This window comes from Bombina bombina, chromosome 3 (assembly GCF_027579735.1).
Source record: "Bombina bombina isolate aBomBom1 chromosome 3, aBomBom1.pri, whole genome shotgun sequence".
NCBI lineage: Eukaryota > Metazoa > Chordata > Amphibia > Anura > Bombinatoridae > Bombina > Bombina bombina.
Window position 1 is genome coordinate 641828456 of NC_069501.1, and position 21517 is coordinate 641849972.

Sequence of the window (21517 nt, forward strand, 5' to 3'; positions counted from 1 at the left end):
GGAAGGTCTGTCTGCTCAGAAAATCTGCTTCCAAATTGTCCACCCCTGGAATGTGGATGGCAAATAAACAGCAATTGTGAGCCTCTGCCCACTGGAAGACCTGTGCCACCTCTTTCATGGCTAAGGAACTCAGAGTTCCCCCTTGGTGGTTGATGTAGGACACCGAGGTTTTGTTGTCCATCTGGAACCTGATGGGCTGGGCTAGGGCCAGCTAAGGTCAAACCATCAAGGCATTGAAGATTGCTCTCAACTCCAGAATGTTTATCGGGAGAACAGATTCCTCCTGAGATCAAAGTCCCTGCGCCTTCAATGAGTCCCAGACTGCTCCCCAACCTAACAGGCTGGCATCTGTGGTCACGATTACCCAAGAGGGTCTCAGAAAACACGTCCCCCCGTCTTCCGACAGTCACCATGGCAGGGAGTCCCTTGCTGATTGATCTAGAACTATTATTTGAGATAGATCTGAATAATCCCTGTTCCACTGAGCGAGCTTGCATAGCTGCAGAGGTCTTAAATGGAACCAAGCAAACGGAACTATGTCCATGGAAGCCACCATCAATCCGATTACCTCCATGCATTGGGCCACTGAAGGTCATTCCGCCGACTGAAGGGAACATTTTTCATAGATAGAGAATCTATAATGAATCCTAAGAAGGTCACTCTTGTAGTCGGAACAAGCATACTTTTTCCAAATTTGTCTTTCAACCGTGGGAAAGGAGAAAGGCCAATATTATCCTTGTATGAGCTTCTGCTAGTTGCAAAGACAACGCCTGAACCAGAATGCTGTCTAGATAAGGCGCCACTGCAATTCCCCGAGACCGAATCACTGCCAAAAGAGCTCCCAGAACCTTTGAGAAAATCCTTGGAGCTGTGGCAAGGCCAAACGGAAGCACTACAAATTGAAAATGTTTGTCTATATAGGCAAACCTCAGATTTGTGATGATCTCTGTGGATGGGAACGTGCAGGTACGCATCCTTCAGGTCTATGGTTGACATGAATTGACCCTCCTGAATCAGAGGAAGAACGGAATGGATGGTCTCCATCTTGAAGGACGGCACTCTGAGGAATTTGTTTAGAAGTTTTAGATCTAGAATAGGACAAAAATTTCCCTCTTTTTTGGGAACCACAAACAGGTTGGAGTAAAAACCGAGACCCTATTCCTGACTTGGAACTGAACTATTACTCCCAAGAGGGAAAGATCCTGTACACATTTCAAGAACTCCTCTCTTTTTATCTGGTCTACAGATAATCTTGAGAGGTGGAACCTGACTCTGGGAGGAAAAGTCTTGAACTCTAACTTGTACCCCTGAGAAACAATGTCCACTGCCCACGGGTCTGGGACATCTCGCTCCTAAGCTTGCATGAACTGAGAAAGCCTGCCCCCCACTTAATCCGGGCCCGGATAGGAGGCAACCCCTTCACGCTGACTTGAATTCAGCTGCAGGTTTCTTGGATTGCTTCCCCTTGTTCCAGGACTGACCAGGGTTCCAAGAAGGCTTGGATTGTTCCTGTTTGTTAGAAGCAGAGGAAGAAATACCTCTGAAGTTACGAAAGGAACAAAAATTAGTTTGATGTCCCTTCATTTTATTCTTCTTGTCTTGAGGCTGAAAGGATCCTTTACCACCTGTGATATCTGAAACAATTTCTGTCAATGCCGGCCCGAACAAGGTCTTTCCCTTGTAAGGAATAGCCAAGAGCTTAGATTTAGACGAAACATCAGCAGACCAAGATTTAAGCCATAGCGCTCTACGCGCCAAGATAGCAAAGCCAGATATCTTGGCTCCCAACTTAATGACCTGAAAAGAAGCGTTGGTGATAAAGGAATTGGCTAACTTTAGAGCCTTTATCCTATCTTGAATCTCCTCCAAAGGAGTCTCGGCTTGCAGGGATTCCGACAAAGTGTCAAACCAATAAGCTGCAGCACTGGTTACTTTAGCAATGCACACTGCTGGTTGCCATTGTAAACCCTGATGAATATACATCTTCTTTAGAAAGGCCTCCAGTTTCTTATAGATAGGATCCTTGAAAGAGCAACTATCCTCAATAGGAATAGTAGTCCTCTTGGCCAAAGTGGAAATTGCCCCTTCCACCTTTGGGACCGTCTGCCATGACTCCTTGATGGAGTCGGCCACTGGGAACATTTTCCTAAAAACCGGAGAGGGAGAAAAAGGAATTCCTGGCCTCTCCCATTCCTTGGTAATAATCTCTGTAGCACGGTCTGGCACTGGAAACACCTCCCCAGGAGAGGGAACGTCAAAGTACCTATTTAATTTACTAGGTCTTTTGGGGTTGACGACAATAGGAGTATTGGAATCGTCCAATGTAGCTAAAACCTCCTTTAGTAACACACAGAGGTGCTCAAGCTTGAATCTGAAGGAAACCACTTCAGAATCAGAAGAGGTAATTACACTGTCTGAATCTGAGACTTCACCCTCAGAGGCCACTGAAGTATCTTATTCTTCCGATCTATGGGAAAAGTCATCTGGTTAGCCTGAACTGGATCAGTTACCTTACCTTCTGAGTCTCTACTTTTCCTCTTACGTTTACCCTGCAGTAAGGGAATGGCAGCTAGCGCCTCAGATACAGCCGAAGATACCTGGGCAGCAATTTCTGCCTTCAACAAAACACCATCAAAGGTTTGAGAGGAACCGCAGGGTACTGCCTGAGATGGCAAAGTGACTTGGGGCACTTGAGGGGGCGACTGTAGCATTGCCTGAACAGTATCCTCCTGAGAGAATGGTGGCTCAGAAACAAACAATCTGTCTTTATACATCAAAGTTCTTTCAATACAAGAACTACAAAAGGACAAAGGAGGTTCAACATGGGCATTCAAACAGAGTTTGACTCCATATCAGGCATAAACTCTAAGTCCAACTTGCACAAAATGATAGAAGTTAACAAAAATATATATATATATATATATATATATATTTAAATTTTGTACTGTCCCTTTAACTTGTAACGTTAATACCACAAGCAACAGTTTCAGAAAACGGAGATAACAAGAAGTGCCTCTCCTACTAAAAAGGGCTCTCTGTTAACGATTCTAGTCACATATTACCCACAGAAAACACTTTAATAAAAATATATCTTTAGAAAACAAATAAACTTGCAGGCTCCTATACACTTCAGCGCAAGCTGAGGTGCCTACCTGATCCTGCACGGAGTTGAATGAAGAAGTGTGTAAACTCCAAGATGAAATGCAGGGAAAAAAAGCAAAGTTACAGCGCGCCTTGCGTCCGGAGGGGGAGCTCCGCCCCTCATGACGTCATAGTCGGTTCTGTTATACGGACTGCAATAGTGCATCAATTTACAAAAAAACAAACAACCTCCAAGTAAAAACGACTGCTCACAAAAGCAGACAAAAAACACTAAGCCCCCAATAAATAAGTATTTCATCAATTAAACAATAAAGATACATTCTCTCCTGCCAAAGCAGTACCCTGTATCCTGAAGCATGTATCCTGACCACAGGATAACTAAGCCCCATAATAACGCATAATAATCATAAAGTGCCAGGGTTTCTTTCAATAAAAAAAAAATGGCACTTACCTGCGTCACTGACTGTCCGACAGGTGGACATTTCACATGGTATGAGAGGAAGCCACTCCTCACAGAGACCTAGGAAAGAAGAAGGAACAGAGTAAGCCTACTCTGGCATTCTGATTGAGGGCAGCAACTTGTCAGGAAAACTCAATGAGGCCCACCCTACAAGATCCTGACTGCTTAAAAGCTACCACAGCCCTACTGAAGAGACTAACGTGGATTACAGCTAAACCCAGCTTGTGATGGAAGATCAGAGCAAGCCTGCTCTGGCTTCAAAATAAAAAAAATCTTGAATCTTATACAGACACCTATAACTTCACCTCCTCCTTGCACTGAAGGCAAAGAGAACGACTGGGGTTGTGGGAAGGGAAGTGATACTTAACAGCTTTGCTGTGGTGCTCTTTGCTTCCTCCTGCTGGCCAGGAGTGATATTCCCAACAGTAATCGATGATTCTGTGGACTCACCGTGTCTTAAGAAAGAAATATATATGTAACAGTATTAGTTACGCAAAACTGGGGAATGGGTAATAAAGGTATTTTCTATCTTTTAAAAAAATTAAAATTTTGAAGTAGAATGCCCCTTTAAAGAGCACTGCATCTATAGTAGAAAAAAACAATATCATGGTGAGTATAACCATGCTACTGTAGTAATAACCAGGAGTTGAATACCCCTTGAAAACTCCTGCAGCACAGATTGATTATCAGTGCAGGAGCTTGAACATGTAAATATGTCTAGAAGAACTGTTAGTTTACATAGAAAATAAAAAAGAAGGATAACTCATATGGTAACCTACCTTAATCTAAAACCATCCCTAGAAAATCAAGAGTCTGGGGAAAAAAAGGATTACCACACTGGGGTCATCATGTTAGAATCCAGCTATATGTAGTCTCTAGATATAAAAAATATTCTAAGAGAGATGCAGCAAAGATTTTCTAAATTGCTACAGTTTGTAAGGGATATATTTATCAACTTGGAGAACTAAAAGTTAGCTGAGAGGAGATGACAATCAAAATATATATATCTGTTTTCTTCTTATATCTTTGGATTTTCTCTTGCTAGATTATAAGAGGAAAATGGATGTAAAAAAAACTGTACTGTTTATAGATAATGTTATAAGATTATTTTTTTTTTAAATTATGTTTTCTTAACTGTACTTTAACCTTCTGGAACTATACTTCTGTATAACAATTGTGGTTATTGACGACTTCTGCGCCCTAATTGTCTAAGCCTGCAATAAATATAGGTGAAACTGCCTGAATATTGAATTCTATGTCTGCCCTGATTGTTTCTGTAGACAAGTGATTTCACACTACCTGTCTGAAAATGAAAATGACAGTCAACAGGATCTAAAATGTACAAGAAAATGAAGGAACGTTTAAAGACAAATTTAATAGTAAAAATTGTATACTTCCTACATTAAATGGATTTTCATACTTTGCTTCATAAACTGTGGTTGTAGTGTTATTCTGCTGGGAGTTGTGTTGAAAAGCAAGTTGCTCGGGAGGTCTCGGAGACTACATCAAAATGCAAAGAGTCTGCTGTAGGGTTTACATTTATATAATTTCCTAATTCTTTAGGTTAATATTACCAAATCAATTTAAATTAAAGCTTTCCTGTGGGTTAAAAATACAAAGGGGGTTAACACTTTCCATCTTATACCAAAACGGCAAATCTTTGCTTTGTAGCAAGCGGCTGCATATATTTTTCCTCCGTGCAGCAGTTTGGTCCTTACACAATACAACCAATTGTGTAAATGCAGTCATGTCTGAGAGATGATAGGTTTATGATGTCAAAAACAACATATATATGCTTTCTTCTTAAATGTCTCAATCCCTTAAGAGAAATACATTACAGATGTGAGAAAACATGTATACAACCGTGGCACTGAAACTAATTTCACGCTATTGGCTAAGTGGAGTTCGAAAAGAAAGGAATCTGTATTATGGGCCAAAATATAAATGACTGATGGGGAGAAAATCTGGGATGCACTTTAGGCAAACTGAGTAACACAGGAAGCATCACAGTCTGGGCAGAAAACCTCACACACAAATGGCTGCTGGCTACACTTCAATCAGAAATGTAAAACAATTCTTTGATTAGCACATGTTGGGGCCATTTTATGTGCTCTAAAGGCTTTTACTCAATGAAAGATCCATTACATTTCAGAAAAAGGTGGATTCCGTATCAGATCTGCATAGAAGCTCCAATACAGGAGTCAAACAACCCAATTTAAATAATCATAAACTGGATTAGAAAGGGTTGGTCACTTGTGCAAATACATAAAATGAATTTTGTTACTTTGTGTTTACAGAATTTTGGCTTCCATGTTTTATAGCATAACCATGAGTCACATTTCATATAAGATGCTGATTGGTGCTTAAAACATCACTATCAAGAAGGAAGCATTATAAAGATTCTTTTTTTTTTGTGGGGGGGGGGGCATATTAAAGAGAAACACTGGTATTCGTTATTGCCTTCTTTTTTCTTAAAGGGATTAAGAGTCTTTTTCTTATGCCATAACTTTAGGAGAGCAAGATGAAAACATTGAGATTCTGTACATGATAAAGTAGATAAACCAAACCTCACTTGTTGTATGTTTTACCTTTTCTAGTTCCTAATAAAATGGACTAACAAACTTATTTTATAAAATGGAGGAGGGTCGAGCTATTAATTATGTCATATATATATATCTATATATGTGTGTGTGTGTGTGTGTGTAACACACAGAGGAAGTCTGGCACTCACTTGCAAGCACTCAGCTAAGATTAAAAGCAAAACTGGAAAGTTAGTTACTGCATCTGGCCAAATGGGTCAAGGTCTCTCCCCATTCTGGGTCCCTAATAAAACCAAACAATGCAAGCTCTTAAACAAACTGGAGACCTCCTAAGGGTGCACAGGCTAACGTAATCTCCCACACCACATACAAAATATGGAAGTGGACTGCACTCTCAGACTGGACTGGGTACACATTCCATGGCCCTGCAGCATGCACAGCCCTGGGTGCTAAATAGCACTCACAGGTAGCTGTACACAGTCCCCAGAGCCCAGGCAGTTAATCCCAGACAAATCTGGGTGCAAAGCCCATAGGAAAAATTACAAAACAAATTTATACAATACAAAGACGACAATTAAAAGCAAAACTGGAAGAGTTGGTTACTGCATCTGGCCAAATGGGTCAAACTCAGGAACCAAGTCAAGGTCTCTCCCCATTCTGGGTCCCTAATAAAGCCAAACAATGCAAGCTCTTAAACAAACTGGGAACCTCCTAAGAGTGCACAGGCTTACGTAATCTCCCATACCACATACAAAACACGGAAGTGGACTGCACTATCTGACTGGACCGTGTACACATTCCATGACCCTGCAGCATGCACAGCCCTGGGTGATAAATAGCACTCAAAGGTAGCTGTACACAGTCCCCAGAGCCCAGGCAGTTAATTCCAGACAAGTCTGGGTGCAAAGTCCATAGGAAAAAATTACAAAACAAATTTATACAATACACAGAGGACGTCTGGCACTCACTTGGAGGCACTCAGCTAAGATTAAAAGACTGGAAGAGTTAGTTACCACATCTGGCCAAATGGGTCAAGCCCAGGAACCATATCAAGGTATCTCCCCATCCTGGGTCCCTAATACAGCAAAACAATGTAAGCTCGCAAACAAACTGGGAACCTACCATGTGTGCACAGGCTTATGTAATCTCCCATAACACATACAAAAAACGGAAGTGGACAGCAATCTCAGACTGGAGAGCTTGCATTGTTTGGCTGTATTAGGGACCCAGGATGGGGAGAGACTTTGACATAGTTAATGTGCTTGACCCATTTGGCCAGATGCGGTAACTAACTCTTCCAGTTTTGCTTAGCTGAGTGCTTGCAAAATGAGTGTCAGACTTTATCTGTGTGTGGTGTTGATTAATTTGTTTAGTAATTTTCCCTATGGGCTTTGCACCCAGACTTGTCTTGGATTTACTGTCTGGGTCTCTGGAGGCCTGCAGCTGGCTGTGAGTGCTATTGAGCACCCAGGGCTGTGTATTTTCCAAAGTCATAGGCTGTGTACCTGGTATAGTTTGAGAGTGCAGTCCATTCCCATTTTTTTTTTATAAACCAATAAACCCATAGGTAAGTTTTAAATACTTTAAATTCCAATGTTCTTTACATTTTAATATATATATTTTTTAAATATACAGTATATCTATACATATATATATGAATATATAGATATATATTGTCTATACATCCCTCACAATTTTGTAAATATTTTATTATATCTTTTCATGTGACAACACTGAAGAAATGACACTTTGCTACAATGTAAAGTAGTGAGTGTACAGCCTGGATAACAATGTAAATTTGCTGTCCCCTCAAAATAACTCAACACACAGCCATTAATGTCTAAACCGTTGGCAACAAAAGTGAGTGTCCAAATTGGGCCCAAAGTGCCAATATTTTGTGTGACCACCATTATTTTCCAGCACTGCCTTAACCCTCTTGGGCATGGAGTTCACCAGAGCTTCACAGGTTGCCACTGGAGTCCTCTTCCACTCTTCCATGACAACATCACAGAGCTGGTGGATGTTAGAGACCTTGCTCTTCCCCACCTTCTGTTTGAGGATGCCCCACAGATGGATTTAGGTCTGGAGACATGATTGTCCAGTCCATTACCTTTACCCTCAGCTTCTTTAGCAAGGTAGTGGTCATCTTGAAGTTGTGTTTGGGATCGTTATCATGTTGGAATACTGCCCTGCGGCCCAGTCTCCAAAGAAAGGGGATCATGCTCTGCTTCAGTATGTCATAGTACATGTTGGCATTCATGGTTCCCTCAGTGAACTGTAGCTCCCCAGTGCCGGCAGCACTCATGCAGGCCCAGACCATGACACTCCAACCACCATGCTTGACTGTAGGCAAGACACACTTGTCTTTGTACTCCTCAACTGGTTGTCGCCACACACACTTGACACCATCTGAACCAAATAATTTTATCTTGGTCTCATCGGGCCACAGAACATGGTTCTAGTAATCCATGTCCTTAGTCTGCTTGTCTTCAGCAATCTGTTTGCGGGCTTTCTTGTGCATCATCTTTAGAAAAAGCTTCCTTCTGGGATGACAGCCATGCAGACCAAATTGATGCAGTGTGCGGGGTATGGTCTGAGCACTGACAGGCTGACCCCCCACCCCTTCAACCTCTGCAGCAATGCTGGCAGCACTCATACGTCTATTTCCCAAAGGCAACCTCTGGATATGACGCTGAGCACGTGCACTCAACTTCTTTGGTCGACCATGGCGAGGCCTGTTCTTAGTGGAACCTGTCCTCTGAAACTTCTGAATGATCTTGCCCACCGTGCTGCAGCTCAGTTTCAGGGTCTTGGCAATCTTCTTATAGCCTAGGCCATCTTTATGTAGAGCAACAATTCTTTTTTTCAGATCCTCAGAGAGTTCTTTGCCATGAAGTGCCATGTTGAACTTCCAGTGACCAGTATGAGTGTGAGAGCGATAACACCACATTTAACAAACCTGCTCCCCATTCACACCTGAGACCTTGTAACACTAATGAGTCACATGACACTGGGGAGGGAAAATGGCTAATTGGGCCCAATTTAGACATTTCCACTTACATTTACATTGTAGCAAAGTGTCATTTCTTCAGTATATATTATATATATATATATTCTTCAGTATACATATATATATATATATATATATATATATATACACATGTAAATACATGTGTTTATATGTGTAATTATGTATATGTATGTATATACATATTTACATATACAGTATCAACACATAGACATATATTGTCATATATATATATATATATGTGTGTGTGTGTGTGTTTTTGCAACTTTTTTTTTTTTGCTAAATGCTGACAGCATATGCTATCGGCATTTAACACTACACAAGCATTTCTGGTGAAATGCTTGTGCAATGCTGCCCCTGCTCACTAATTGGCCGCTAGCAGGGGCCATCAATCATCCCGATCATATTGGATCGGTATGTGTTCAGTCTGCCACCTAAAAGGTGGCGGAGAAGTTAGGAAGCCACGGTCTTATGGCTGCTGCTTCTTAACTCCCGTTTCAGGCAGACCTTTCGCTGCTTAATAAATGGACCCCCAGGTCTGCAGCTTCACTAAATATTCTAGCTCAATGTCGAGATAACTTTCAACTTGTAATATGCATGCAACTTAGTACGTCTGTGATATCCATTGAAAGCATAGGTTGCACTTGAGCAAAGTTGGCCGCGCGAACCCTTCTCTGGTTAGTGCAGTTTACCACGGACTTGTAATATCAAGTCTCGCGCCTGCAATACTGTGTATTGCATCCTATACTATCATTAGCATGCCGCTTGTAATCTAGCCCAGTGTTTGGTAATTTCATTATATGTGATTTTCTAAACTGAAGATGATGTAATATTCTTCTTGAAAATACTGATTTCCTATAACATTTTTGTTGCTCCCAGTATTAAAAATATATATTAATATTAGTTTGTTGAGACTATTTCTTGAAAAACATATTGGAAAGTTACCTTGTTTTCTGCATAGGCAAGCCAACGACTTCCTAGAGCAATGGGATTCATATTTGGCCCAGGACAAGGATAGCAGCCTGAGGGGAGAGAGATTTCAGAAAGCAGAAGTTAGGCATTTTCTAATGGCAAAGTATTTAACTGAAACAAGCCAGCTAAGCAAAAAAACTAAACAAAGAGGTTAAACATTCATTAGCAAATGCTAACAAGTTCTTGTGTTCTACTATTCAAGATTAAGGCATTATAGTAACAGTTAATTAAGCCTGATAAAAAGTATTTTCATTGGGTTTTTTTTTTCTCTTGACTTTTTTTTTTATAAACATGGTTTTGTTTGCAAATGTTTTGAAAAACATAGGGCATGTCTTTCAAATTGTTAGCACTCAGAAATGAACTCATGCTTTAAATGCTAAATATTTGCTAAATATTTGTTTTCCCCAAAGCTATAAATCCAACATATTTACATTTAACCTTCAAAATTCATTTCACATATCGCTGATGGAGAGAGAAGCTTTGGGATTGTGCTTTTGTTATATCATTTCCAATCTGTTTTGGAAACCAAATTAGTGTGAATTAGTCAAAGTTTCCAGATGCTCAAAAGAAACAATAGCAACTTCATAGGAACAAAGAAAAAAATGGTCCAGTCACATCAAAATTGTTTTATTTCTTAACATACGACTGTAAAAATTAACAAAACATCCAAAAATCAGCATAGCTATATTAATTAAACGGCAATATAAAAATAGTAAAAGATAATCAAATCCTTATGGAATAATTCCACTGCTTAACATTCAACATATAAGTCATTTATCCAACCAGCTGTTGTTTACTTGGACTTTGAAGTAAACAAAAACATTTATACTAGAAAAACTAATAAAAAAAAAATCCCAACTTATTGAAAAATATAATGTGTTCCCATTTTCTTTAGAGCTCCCAAAAGTTGTACCACAATGTGTGTTCATACCCCCCCCCCCTGTCATTTTCTCTATTTAAGACCATCTTTATTTTTTTTTAATAAACTTCAGCCTACGGAGCCTTATTCCTCGACCAACTAGACTTTTTCCTTGGAACCACTAAACCCCAAAACCTAACACCTGTTACTTCTTTTTTTTTTTAATAAAATAATTTCCTCATTTAAAACTGAATTTATTAAGTAAATGTTTTCAGAATATACTGTCTAATACTTATAATACTAACTAGATAGACTTGGGTAACTGCAAAGTAATACAAACAAAACAAAGAACAAAGACAGAACCATTTTCACCTCAAATGATAACTTTATATACATTGTACAGGATAAATTATATCAGTTTAAAGTAACAAGCATGGAACAATTGTTAATAACTAAAATGAATGATGACTCCTGCCCCTTCCTCCTTACTATTTATATGTATAATTTATAGTATGTTGTTATATAATGTAATTGTGCAGTGACTATTTTAGTAATCAGATCATACAGACACTGCTACTATTTAGTAACAGCTTGTGACTTGAGGGCCCCTAAACAATATGGCTGATCACTTAAACTAGGTGTCAGAGATTTTCTAATCCACTGGTACCCATTATATAGCCTCTAGACATAAATGTGACCCCACCCTTAAATATAATAAGCCTAAACATTAGCATTTACCTACCCCCCTTACAAACCAACCAATATAATTCAATTGGGGGGGGCTAAGCGCAGCACACAAATCAAGGTGAAACTTAAATTAGCCTAAATAAAAATAAACTCTTTAAAAAAGCATAGAGAAAAACCTCAGAAGAAATGCTTTGCAGACACAGGTAGAGATTTGTTTTTAAGGAAATGTATCACATTAGTTTCTCAGAGAGAGCTGTATTAATCATCAAACCAGTTGAAAAGAAGAAAGTCTTCTTCTGGAATGGTTGGGTCAGGCGACAAGCACTGCTGGTTGAATCAGCAGCAGTTTCTGTGACTCCCAAGCAGTACTTATACTGTTATATATGTGTTTATGACATTTACAGGTCATATATATTTGAGGGTCAGAAGTTATAAAATTACATGCACTAAAGCAGTGTTTCCCAAACCCAGACCTCAGGACCCTTAACAGGCCCCATATTCATTATATCTTAACTAGAGCACAGGTGAAATAATCAGTTCACCCATCAGCTGATCAGTTCACCTGTGCTCTAGTTATGATATAATAAATATGTGGCCTGTTAAGAGTCTTGAGGACTGGAGTTGGGAAATACTGCTCTAGTCCGACCAGGTAAATTGACAGCTCCTGCCTGCGCGTGATTGGCTGTCCGCAGGCAGGGAGCGGTATACACGCAAGCCCAAAATAGCAAGATGAGCAGAGGCGAGCTGCGATGCATATGTGTGCCCCTGTCCGCCTCAGCTTGATAAATCACCCCCTAATTATGTTATAGCGAGTTAAACTGTACACTAATTTCTTTAAAATTGTTATTATTCCCAGGTTAATAATTTATTGAGTGTTCCTTTAAAGGGACATGAAACCCAAATATTTTCTTTCATAATTTAGGAAGAGCATGCAATTTTAAACAACTTTCTAATTTACTTCTATTATCTAATTTGATTTATTCTCTTGATATCCTTTGCTGAGAAGCATATCTAGATAGGCTCAGTAGTTACTGATTGGTGGCTGCACATAGATGTCTCGTGTTATTGGCTCACCCATGTGTATTACTATTTATTCAACAAAGGATATCTAAAGAACGAAGCAAATTAGATAATAGAAGTAAATTGGAATGTTGATTAAAATTGTATTCTCTATCTGAATCATGTTAGAAAAAAAACAGAATTTATGCTTACCTGATAAATTACTTTCTCCAACGGTGTGTCCGGTCCACGGCGTCATCCTTACTTGTGGGATATTCTCTTCCCCAACAGGAAATGGCAAAGAGTCCCAGCAAAGCTGGTCACATGATCCCTCCTAGGCTCCGCCCACCCCAGTCATTCGACCGACGGACAGGAGGAAATATATATAGGAGAAACCATATGATACCGTGGTGACTGTAGTTAGAGAAAATAATTCATCAGACCTGATTAAAAAACCAGGGCGGGCCGTGGACCGGACACACCGTTGGAGAAAGTAATTTATCAGGTAAGCATAAATTCTGTTTTCTCCAACATTGGTGTGTCCGGTCCACGGCGTCATCCTTACTTGTGGGAACCAATACCAAAGCTTTAGGACACGGATGAAGGGAGGGAGCAAATCAGGTCACCTAAATGGAAGGCACCACGGCTTGCAAAACCTTTCTCCCAAAAATAGCCTCCGAAGAAGCAAAAGTATCAAATTTGTAAAATTTGGCAAAAGTGTGCAGTGAAGACCAAGTCGCTGCCTTACATATCTGGTCAACAGAAGCCTCGTTCTTGAAGGCCCATGTGGAAGCCACAGCCCTAGTGGAGTGAGCTGTGATTCTTTCAGGAGGCTGCCGTCCGGCAGTCTCATAAGCCAATCGGATAATGCTTTTAAGCCAAAAGGAAAGAGAGGTAGAAGTCGCTTTTTGACCTCTCCTTTTACCAGAATAAACAACAAACAAGGAAGATGTTTGTCTGAAATCTTTAGTAGCCTCTAAATAGAATTTTAGAGCACGGACTACATCCAAATTGTGTAACAAACGTTCCTTCTTTGAAACTGGATTCGGACACAAAGAAGGTACAGCTATCTCCTGGTTAATATTTTTGTTGGAAACAACTTTCGGAAGAAAACCAGGCTTAGTACGCAAAACCACCTTATCTGCATGGAACACCAGATAGGGCGGAGAACACTGCAGAGCAGATAACTCTGAAACTCTTCTAGCAGAAGAAATTGCAACTAAAAACAAAACTTTCCAAGATAGTAACTTAATATCTATGGAATGTAAAGGTTCAAACGGAACCCCTTGAAGAACTGAAAGAACTAGATTTAGACTCCAGGGAGGAGTCAAAGGTCTGTAAACAGGCTTGATTCTAACCAGAGCCTGAACAAATGCTTGAACATCTGGCACGGCTGCCAGTCTTTTGTGAAGTAAAACAGATAAAGCAGAGATCTGTCCCTTTAGAGAACTTGCAGATAATCCTTTCTCCAAACCTTCTTGTAGAAAGGATAGAATCTTAGGAATTTTTATCTTGTTCCATGGGAATCCTTTAGATTCACACCAACAGATATATTTTTTCCATATTTTATGGTAAATTTTTCTAGTTACAGGCTTTCTAGCCTGAATCAGAGTATCTATTACAGAATCTGAAAACCCACGCTTCGATAAAATCAAGCGTTCAATCTCCAAGCCGTCAGTTGGAGGGAAACCAGATTCGGATGTTCGAATGGACCCTGAACAAGAAGGTCCTGTCTCAAAGGTAGCTTCCATGGTGGAGCCGATGACATATTCACCAGGTCTGCATACCAAGTCCTGCGTGGCCACGCAGGAGCTATCAAGATCACCGAGGCCCTCTCCTGATTGATCCTGGCTACCAGCCTGGGAATGAGAGGAAACGGTGGGAATACATAAGCTAGGTTGAAGGTCCAAGGTGCTACTAGTGCATCTACTAGAGTCGCCTTGGGATCCCTGGATCTGGACCCGTAGCAAGGAACCTTGAAGTTCTGACGAGACGTCATCAGATCCATGTCTGGAATGCCCCATAATTGAGTTATTTGGGCAAAGATTTCCGGATGGAGTTCCCACTCCCCCGGATGGAATGTCTGACGACTCAGAAAATCCGCTTCCCAATTTTCCACTCCTGGGATGTGGATCGCAGACAAGTGGCAGGAGTGATCCTCCGCCCATTGAATTATCTTGGTCACTTCTTTCATCGCCAGGGAACTCCTTGTTCCCCCCTGATAATTGATATATGCAACGGTCGTCATGTTGTCTGACTGAAACCTTATGAATTTGGCCTTTGCTAGTTGAGGCCAAGCTCTGAGAGCATTGAATATCGCTCTCAGTTCCAGAATGTTTATCGGGAGAAGAGACTCTTCCCGAGACCATAGACCCTGAGCTTTCAGGGATTCCCAGACCGCGCCCCAGCCCACTAGACTGGCGTCGGTCGTGACAATGACCCACTCTGGTCTGCGGAAGCTCATTCCCTGTGACAGATTGTCCAGGGTCAGCCACCAACGGAGTGAATCTCTGGTCTTTTGATCTACTTGAATCATCGGAGACAAGTCTGTATAATCCCCATTCCACTGTCTGAGCATGCACAGTTGTAATGGTCTTAGATGAATTCGTGCAAAAGGAACTATGTCCATTGTTGCAACCATCAATCCTATTACTTCCATGCACTGCGCTATGGAAGGACGAGGAACAGAATGAAGTATTTGACAAGAGCTTAGAAGTTTTGATTTTCTGACCTCTGTCAGAAAAATCCTAATTTCTAAGGAATCTATTATTGTTCCCAAGAAGGGAACTCTTGTTGACGGGGACAGAGAACTTTTTTCTTTGTTCACCTTCCATCCGTGAGATCTGAGAAAGGCTAGGGCGATGTCCGTATGAGCCTTTGCTTTTGACAGGGACGACGCTTGAATCAGGATGTCGTCCAAGTAAGGTACTACTGCAATGCCCCTTGGTCTTAGAACCGCTAGAAGGGACCCTAGTACCTTTGTGAAAATCCTTGGAGCAGTGGCTAATCCGAATGGAAGTGCCACAAACTGGTAATGCTTGTCCAGAAAAGCGAACCTTAGGAACTGATGATGTTCCTTGTGGATAGGAATATGTAGGTACGCATCCTTTAAATCCACGGTAGTCATAAATTGATTTTCGTGGATAGTAGGTAGGATCGTTCGAATAGTTTCCATTTTGAACGATGGTACCCTGAGAAATTTGTTTAGGATCTTTAGATCCAAAATTGGTCTGAATGTTCCCTCTTTTTTGGGAACTATGAACAGATTGGAATAAAATCCCATTCCTTGTTCTCTTATTGGAACTGGATGTATCACTCCCATCTTTAACAGGTCTTCTACACAATGTAAGAATGCCTGTCTCTTTATTTGGTTTGAAGATAATTGAGACCTGTGGAACCTTCCCCTTGGGGGTAGTTCCTTGAATTCCAGGAGATAACCTTGAGAAACTATTTCTAGCGCCCAAGGATCCTGAACATCTCTTGCCCAAGCCTGAGCAAAGAGAGAAAGTCTTCCCCCCACTAGATCCGGTCCCGGATCGGGGGCTATCCCTTCATGCTGTTTTGGTAGCAGTGGTAGGCTTCTTGGCCTGCTTACCCTTGTTCCAGCCTTGCATTGGTTTCCAGGCTGGTTTGGGTTGTGAAGTATTACCCTCTTGCTTAGAGGATGCAGAATTAGAGGCTGGTCCGTTTCTGCGAAAGGGACGAAAATTAGGCTTATTTTTAGCCTTAAAAGACCTATCCTGTGGGAGGGCGTGGCCCTTTCCCCCAGTGATGTCTGAAATAATCTCTTTCAAATCAGGTCCAAATAATGTTTTACCTTTGAAAGGAATGTTAAGCAATTTTGTCTTGGAAGACACATCCGCTGACCAAGACTTTAGCCAAAGCGCTCTGCGCGCCACGATAGCAAACCCTGAATTTTTCGCCGCTAATCTAGCTAATTGCAAAGCGGCATCTAAAACAAAAGAGTTAGCCAATTTAAGTGCTTGAACTCTGTCCATAACCTCCTCATACGAAGATTCTTTACTGAGCGACTTTTCTAGTTCCTCGAACCAGAAACACGCTGCCGTAGTGACAGGAACAATGCATGAAATTGGTTGTAGAAGGTAACCTTGCTGTACAAAAATCTTTTTAAGCAAACCCTCTAATTTTTTATCCATAGGGTCTTTGAAAGCACAACTATCTTCGATAGGAATAGTAGTGCGTTTGTTTAGAGTAGAAACCGCCCCCTCGACCTTGGGGACTGTCTGCCATAAGTCCTTTCTGGGGTCGACTATAGGAAATAATTTCTTAAATATAGGGGGGGGGGACAAAAGGTATGCCGGGCCTTTCCCACTCTTTATTTACTATGTCCGCCACCCGCTTGGGTATAGGAAAAGCGTCGGGGGGCACCGGAACCTCTAGGAACTTGTCCATCTTACATAATTTCTCTGGAATGACCAAATTGTCACAATCATCCAGAGTAAATAACACCTCCTTAAGCAGTGTGCGGAGATGTTCTAATTTAAATTTAAATGTCACAACATCAGGTTCAGCTTGATGAGAAATTTTTCCTGAATCTGAGATTTCTCCATCAGACACAACCTCCCTCATGGCCCCTTGAGATTGGTGTGAGGGTATGTCAGAACAGTTATCATCAGCGTCCTCTTGCTCTTCAGTGTTTAAAACAGAGCAATCGCGCTTTCTCTGATAAGTAGGCATTTTGGATAAAAGATTTGCTATGGAGTTATCCATTACAGCCGTTAATTGTTGCATGGTAATAAGTATTGGCGCACTAGATGTACTAGGGGCCTCCTGTGTGGGCATAACTGGTGTAGACACAGTAGGGGATGATGTAGTATCATGTTTACTCCCCTCATTTGAGGAATCATCTTGGGCAATATCATTATCTGTGGCATTACTGTCCTTACTTTGTTTGGACACTATGGCACAATTATCACATAAATTTAAATGGGGAGACACATTGGCTTTCATACATATAGAACATAGCTTATCTGATGGTACAGACATGTTAAACAGGCTTAAACTTGTCAACAAAGCACAAAAAACGTTTTAAAATAAAACCGTTACTGTCACTTTAAATTTCAAACTGAAAACACTTTATTACTGAATATGTGAAAAAGTATGAAGGAATTGTTCAAAAATCACCAAAATTTCACCACAGTGTCTTAAAGCATTAAAAGTATTGCACACCAAATTTCAGAGCTTTAACCCTTAAATTAACGGAACCGGAGCCGTTTTCAAATTTAACCCCTATACAGTCCCAGCTATATGCTTTGCTGAGACCCAACCAAGCCCAGAGGGGAATACGATACCAAATGACGCCTTCTAGAAGCTTTTTTAGTGATTCTTAGATCCTCACACATGCATCTGCATGCCTTGCTCTCCAAAAACAACTGCGCAGTAATGGCGCGAAAATGAGGCTCAGTCTATAACTAGAAAGGCCCCCAGACTAAAAAAGGTGTCCAACACAGTGCCTGCCGTTTTTTTAAACGTTCCCCAAGATAATAATGCCAATTATTAGCTAGAATCTGCATAATATGCCTCAATAAAGCAATCGTTTTAGCCCATAAAAATGTCTACCAGTTTTTAAGCCCTTTTTTAAGCCCTTTATTCTTTTATGTTTGACTAAGAAAATGGCTTACCGGTCCCCATGAGGGGAAATGACAGCCTTCCAGCATTACATGGTCTTGTTAGAAATATGGCTAGTCATACCTTAAGCAGAAAAGTCTGCTAACTGTTTCCCCCAACTGAAGTTACTTCATCTCAACAGTCCTGTGTGGAAACAGCAATCGATTTTAGTTACTGTCTGCTAAAATCATCTTCCTCTTACAAACAGAAATCTTCATCCTTTTCTGTTTCAGAGTAAATAGTACATACCAGCACTATTTTAAAATAACAAACACTTGATAGAAGAATAAAAACTACATTTAAACACCAAAAAACTCTTAACCATCTCCGTGGAGATGTTGCCTGTGCAACGGCAAAGAGAATGACTGGGGTGGGCGGAGCCTAGGAGGGATCATGTGACCAGCTTTGCTGGGACTCTTTGCCATTTCCTGTTGGGGAAGAGAATATCCCACAAGTAAGGATGACGCCGTGGACCGGACACACCAATGTTGGAGAAATTGTGCTTATTTTCCCTTTAAGTACTTAACACAGTCTGTATTAATTTTATTTTGAATTATCTTTCAGATCTCAGCATCTAAAGATTTATTTTTCATGATTGTTTATTTTATCTATCTATCTATCTATCTATCTATCTATCTATCTAATAAATATTATACCAGCTATTATTGGGACTAGTAAATGCTCAGGTAGAACCATCTCACCAAAAATCCATCAGGGATTAACTGGTGCATGGAGCTTCAGGAATAATTTACATAAAAATAAAAAGAAAGGGAAAAATGAACCATGTCCAGCACAACCCTATTTTATTCTTGGATTAAGGGATACACTTTTCAAATGCACTAGTGGCAGAATAGCATCCTTTGTGCGGCTCCAAATCAACACTGATATTCCATTTCATCAGAAAATATTGTTTCCGCCATAAGAATTTTTGGGACTTTTTAAAGTCAAAACCATTTTCTACTTGAAAACATATAACCTCTTTATAGTGTACATCAATTTTACTTTTGCTTTGGGAGAGTATCTTTTGCTTCCATAACGGTCTGTAAAAAAAAATACCCACTTGAAAAGCCTAAAATACCCCTTTTTCTTACAGATCTGAGTTGTAGAAGGGAACATGTCTATAGTCCATTGCCAACTGTAGAGAGGGTGTCTGTGCCAGAATATTGTCTAAGTATGGGGCGACAGCAATTCCTTGACCTTGCAACACAGTCAATAGTGCTCCAAGACCTTTTGTAAAGACTCTGGGCGCAGTTGCTAGACCAAAGGGAAGCATCACAAATAAATAACGCCTGTTTAGGAAAGCAAATAGGGGTATTTATATAGGCATCTTTCAAGTCGATGGTAGAAATAACACTTCTGCACTAAAGAAAGTATAATGCAAATTGTTTTAGTTTTGAAAGTTGATATATTCAGGAATTTGTTTACGCTTTTAAAATCCAAAATGTTCTGAAATGTACCTTCCTTTTTTGGAACGATGAACAGCTTTGAGTAGAGCTCCTGATTCATTTCAGCAAACAGAATGGGAGTAATCACTCCTATCACTTCTGTTTTGGCTTTTGAATGATTTTGAAGCACAAAAGACAAAAGGAATTTTCCACAAGGAGGTAACGATTTGTTACCCTTGAGAAATTATGTTTAAAACCCAAGGATCTTGGACCAACTTTTCCCAGGCCTCCTGAAAAGGGTTCAATCTGCCCCCTAACAGAATGTCATCTGACTTGGGGGCTGCACCTTCACGCAGACTTTGTGGAGGAAGCAGGCTTCTTTGATTGTTTGAATTTAGGCCAGAAAGAGCTTGGCTTGCAATAACCCTAGGAGGCTGACCTCTGAGTAGATGTGGAGGAAATGTTTTTGTTCTTAGATTGATGAAAGAAGCAAAAACAACCAGCAGACTTAAACTGAAGGTCAATTTTCTAGGATTCGACCACTGCAATGAATTGAGTTATATTCTAGCAGTGTAGTCGCTTTTTGTTTTTTGTTTATAGAGTTATTTTTTAATATAAATTATATATAAAAGTAGTACCTTTGCTACCGCAACTCCTCCCACGCACCACTTCCTTGTTTTTTTAGTTGTGACATATTGAGTGGTCCCACTTGCTCTTTATGTCGTCCCAAGCGCGTTCACAATACTACTGCTAATCTGCGCATGCGTATATTAAATGAAACTGATTCAAACTCTGCAGCGTTACTAAAACATAGTATTCATTGAATGTATGGATACATTCATTGAGTACTATGCGATATTTCGAAATCGGCTGCATTTTTATCACCTCATCTATTTTCATCTATCGGAAGACATCTAACTACTCATGCGCGTCTCATGAACGTGCATGATAAACTAAGAGCGATATTGTCTATTAAACGTATGCGCATAGTGAGCTAGTTGTTTAAACGCATGCGCATAATGATGGAGTGATGTTTTCAGAAGGGCCTTCATTCCACCGGGGGGGGGGGGAACGGCCATTGGTGGATTTAATAGGACTAGCCTGTCAATCAATTCGATAAATTGGCGGGCGGAGGATAGAAAAGTAAAAATCCAGATTTATAAGGTAAATAAAAACGAAATTGAGTACGATTGGTAAAAAATGATGAATGAAGGTTGTGCTATTTTAGAATAAGGTATAGAACCGTGAGAGAGAGTTAGCCGAACTTGACCTTCACTTTAATCCTGCATTTAGCTTTTTTTTTTTATTTTGTAGCAGGAAATCTCCCTTACCTTCAGTAAGTATTGCAATAATTGCATCTAAACCAGGTTCAATACAAATTATGTATGCAGACTATTACTTCTGCCATAAGGCTCATCAAGCCAAAATCGTAATCGCAGCACTTTTCACATTAATGTAAGTAATTTCTACAGCTGGGCCACAAATACAATTGTTTGCTGTCCTGACCGCTGCCACATCAAGCTATGCTGATTTTCTTCCAGTGAGGCTTCCTCAGCAATAAGATCAGAGAGGCTTTCACACCAGACTGCAGTAGCTGCCGCAACGCAAACAACACTGACAGCTGATCTAAACATAAAGCCTGCCAACTTGAAGGATCATCTGTGAAAACCTACAAGCTCCATCCACCTTAGGGATAGTTTCCCATACCTATAATTTTGGAGAGGGAAGTGGGAAAATGTTTTAAACTTGGCAAAGGGAACAAAGAGAACCACATTCATTTGTAATCAAGTCAGAAACTGAGTCAGGTACTGGGAAGGTAGACTGCTACTTAGAAACTGTTTTAAAGACTACGTCAAT

At 40.4% G+C, this 21517-nt stretch overlaps 1 protein-coding gene across 2 annotated transcripts in view; it reads right to left on the reverse strand.

The window, feature by feature from the left end:
• Nucleotides 1-21517, reverse strand: part of BCAS3 (BCAS3 microtubule associated cell migration factor) — a 2220355-nt gene that overhangs the window by 1660454 nt on the left and 538384 nt on the right. For both annotated transcript variants that reach the window (XM_053707348.1, XM_053707349.1), the window contains exon 10: nucleotides 10076-10152. In XM_053707348.1, the coding sequence (XP_053563323.1) occupies nucleotides 10076-10152 (77 nt within the window). The remainder of the gene's footprint in view (nucleotides 1-10075; nucleotides 10153-21517) is intronic.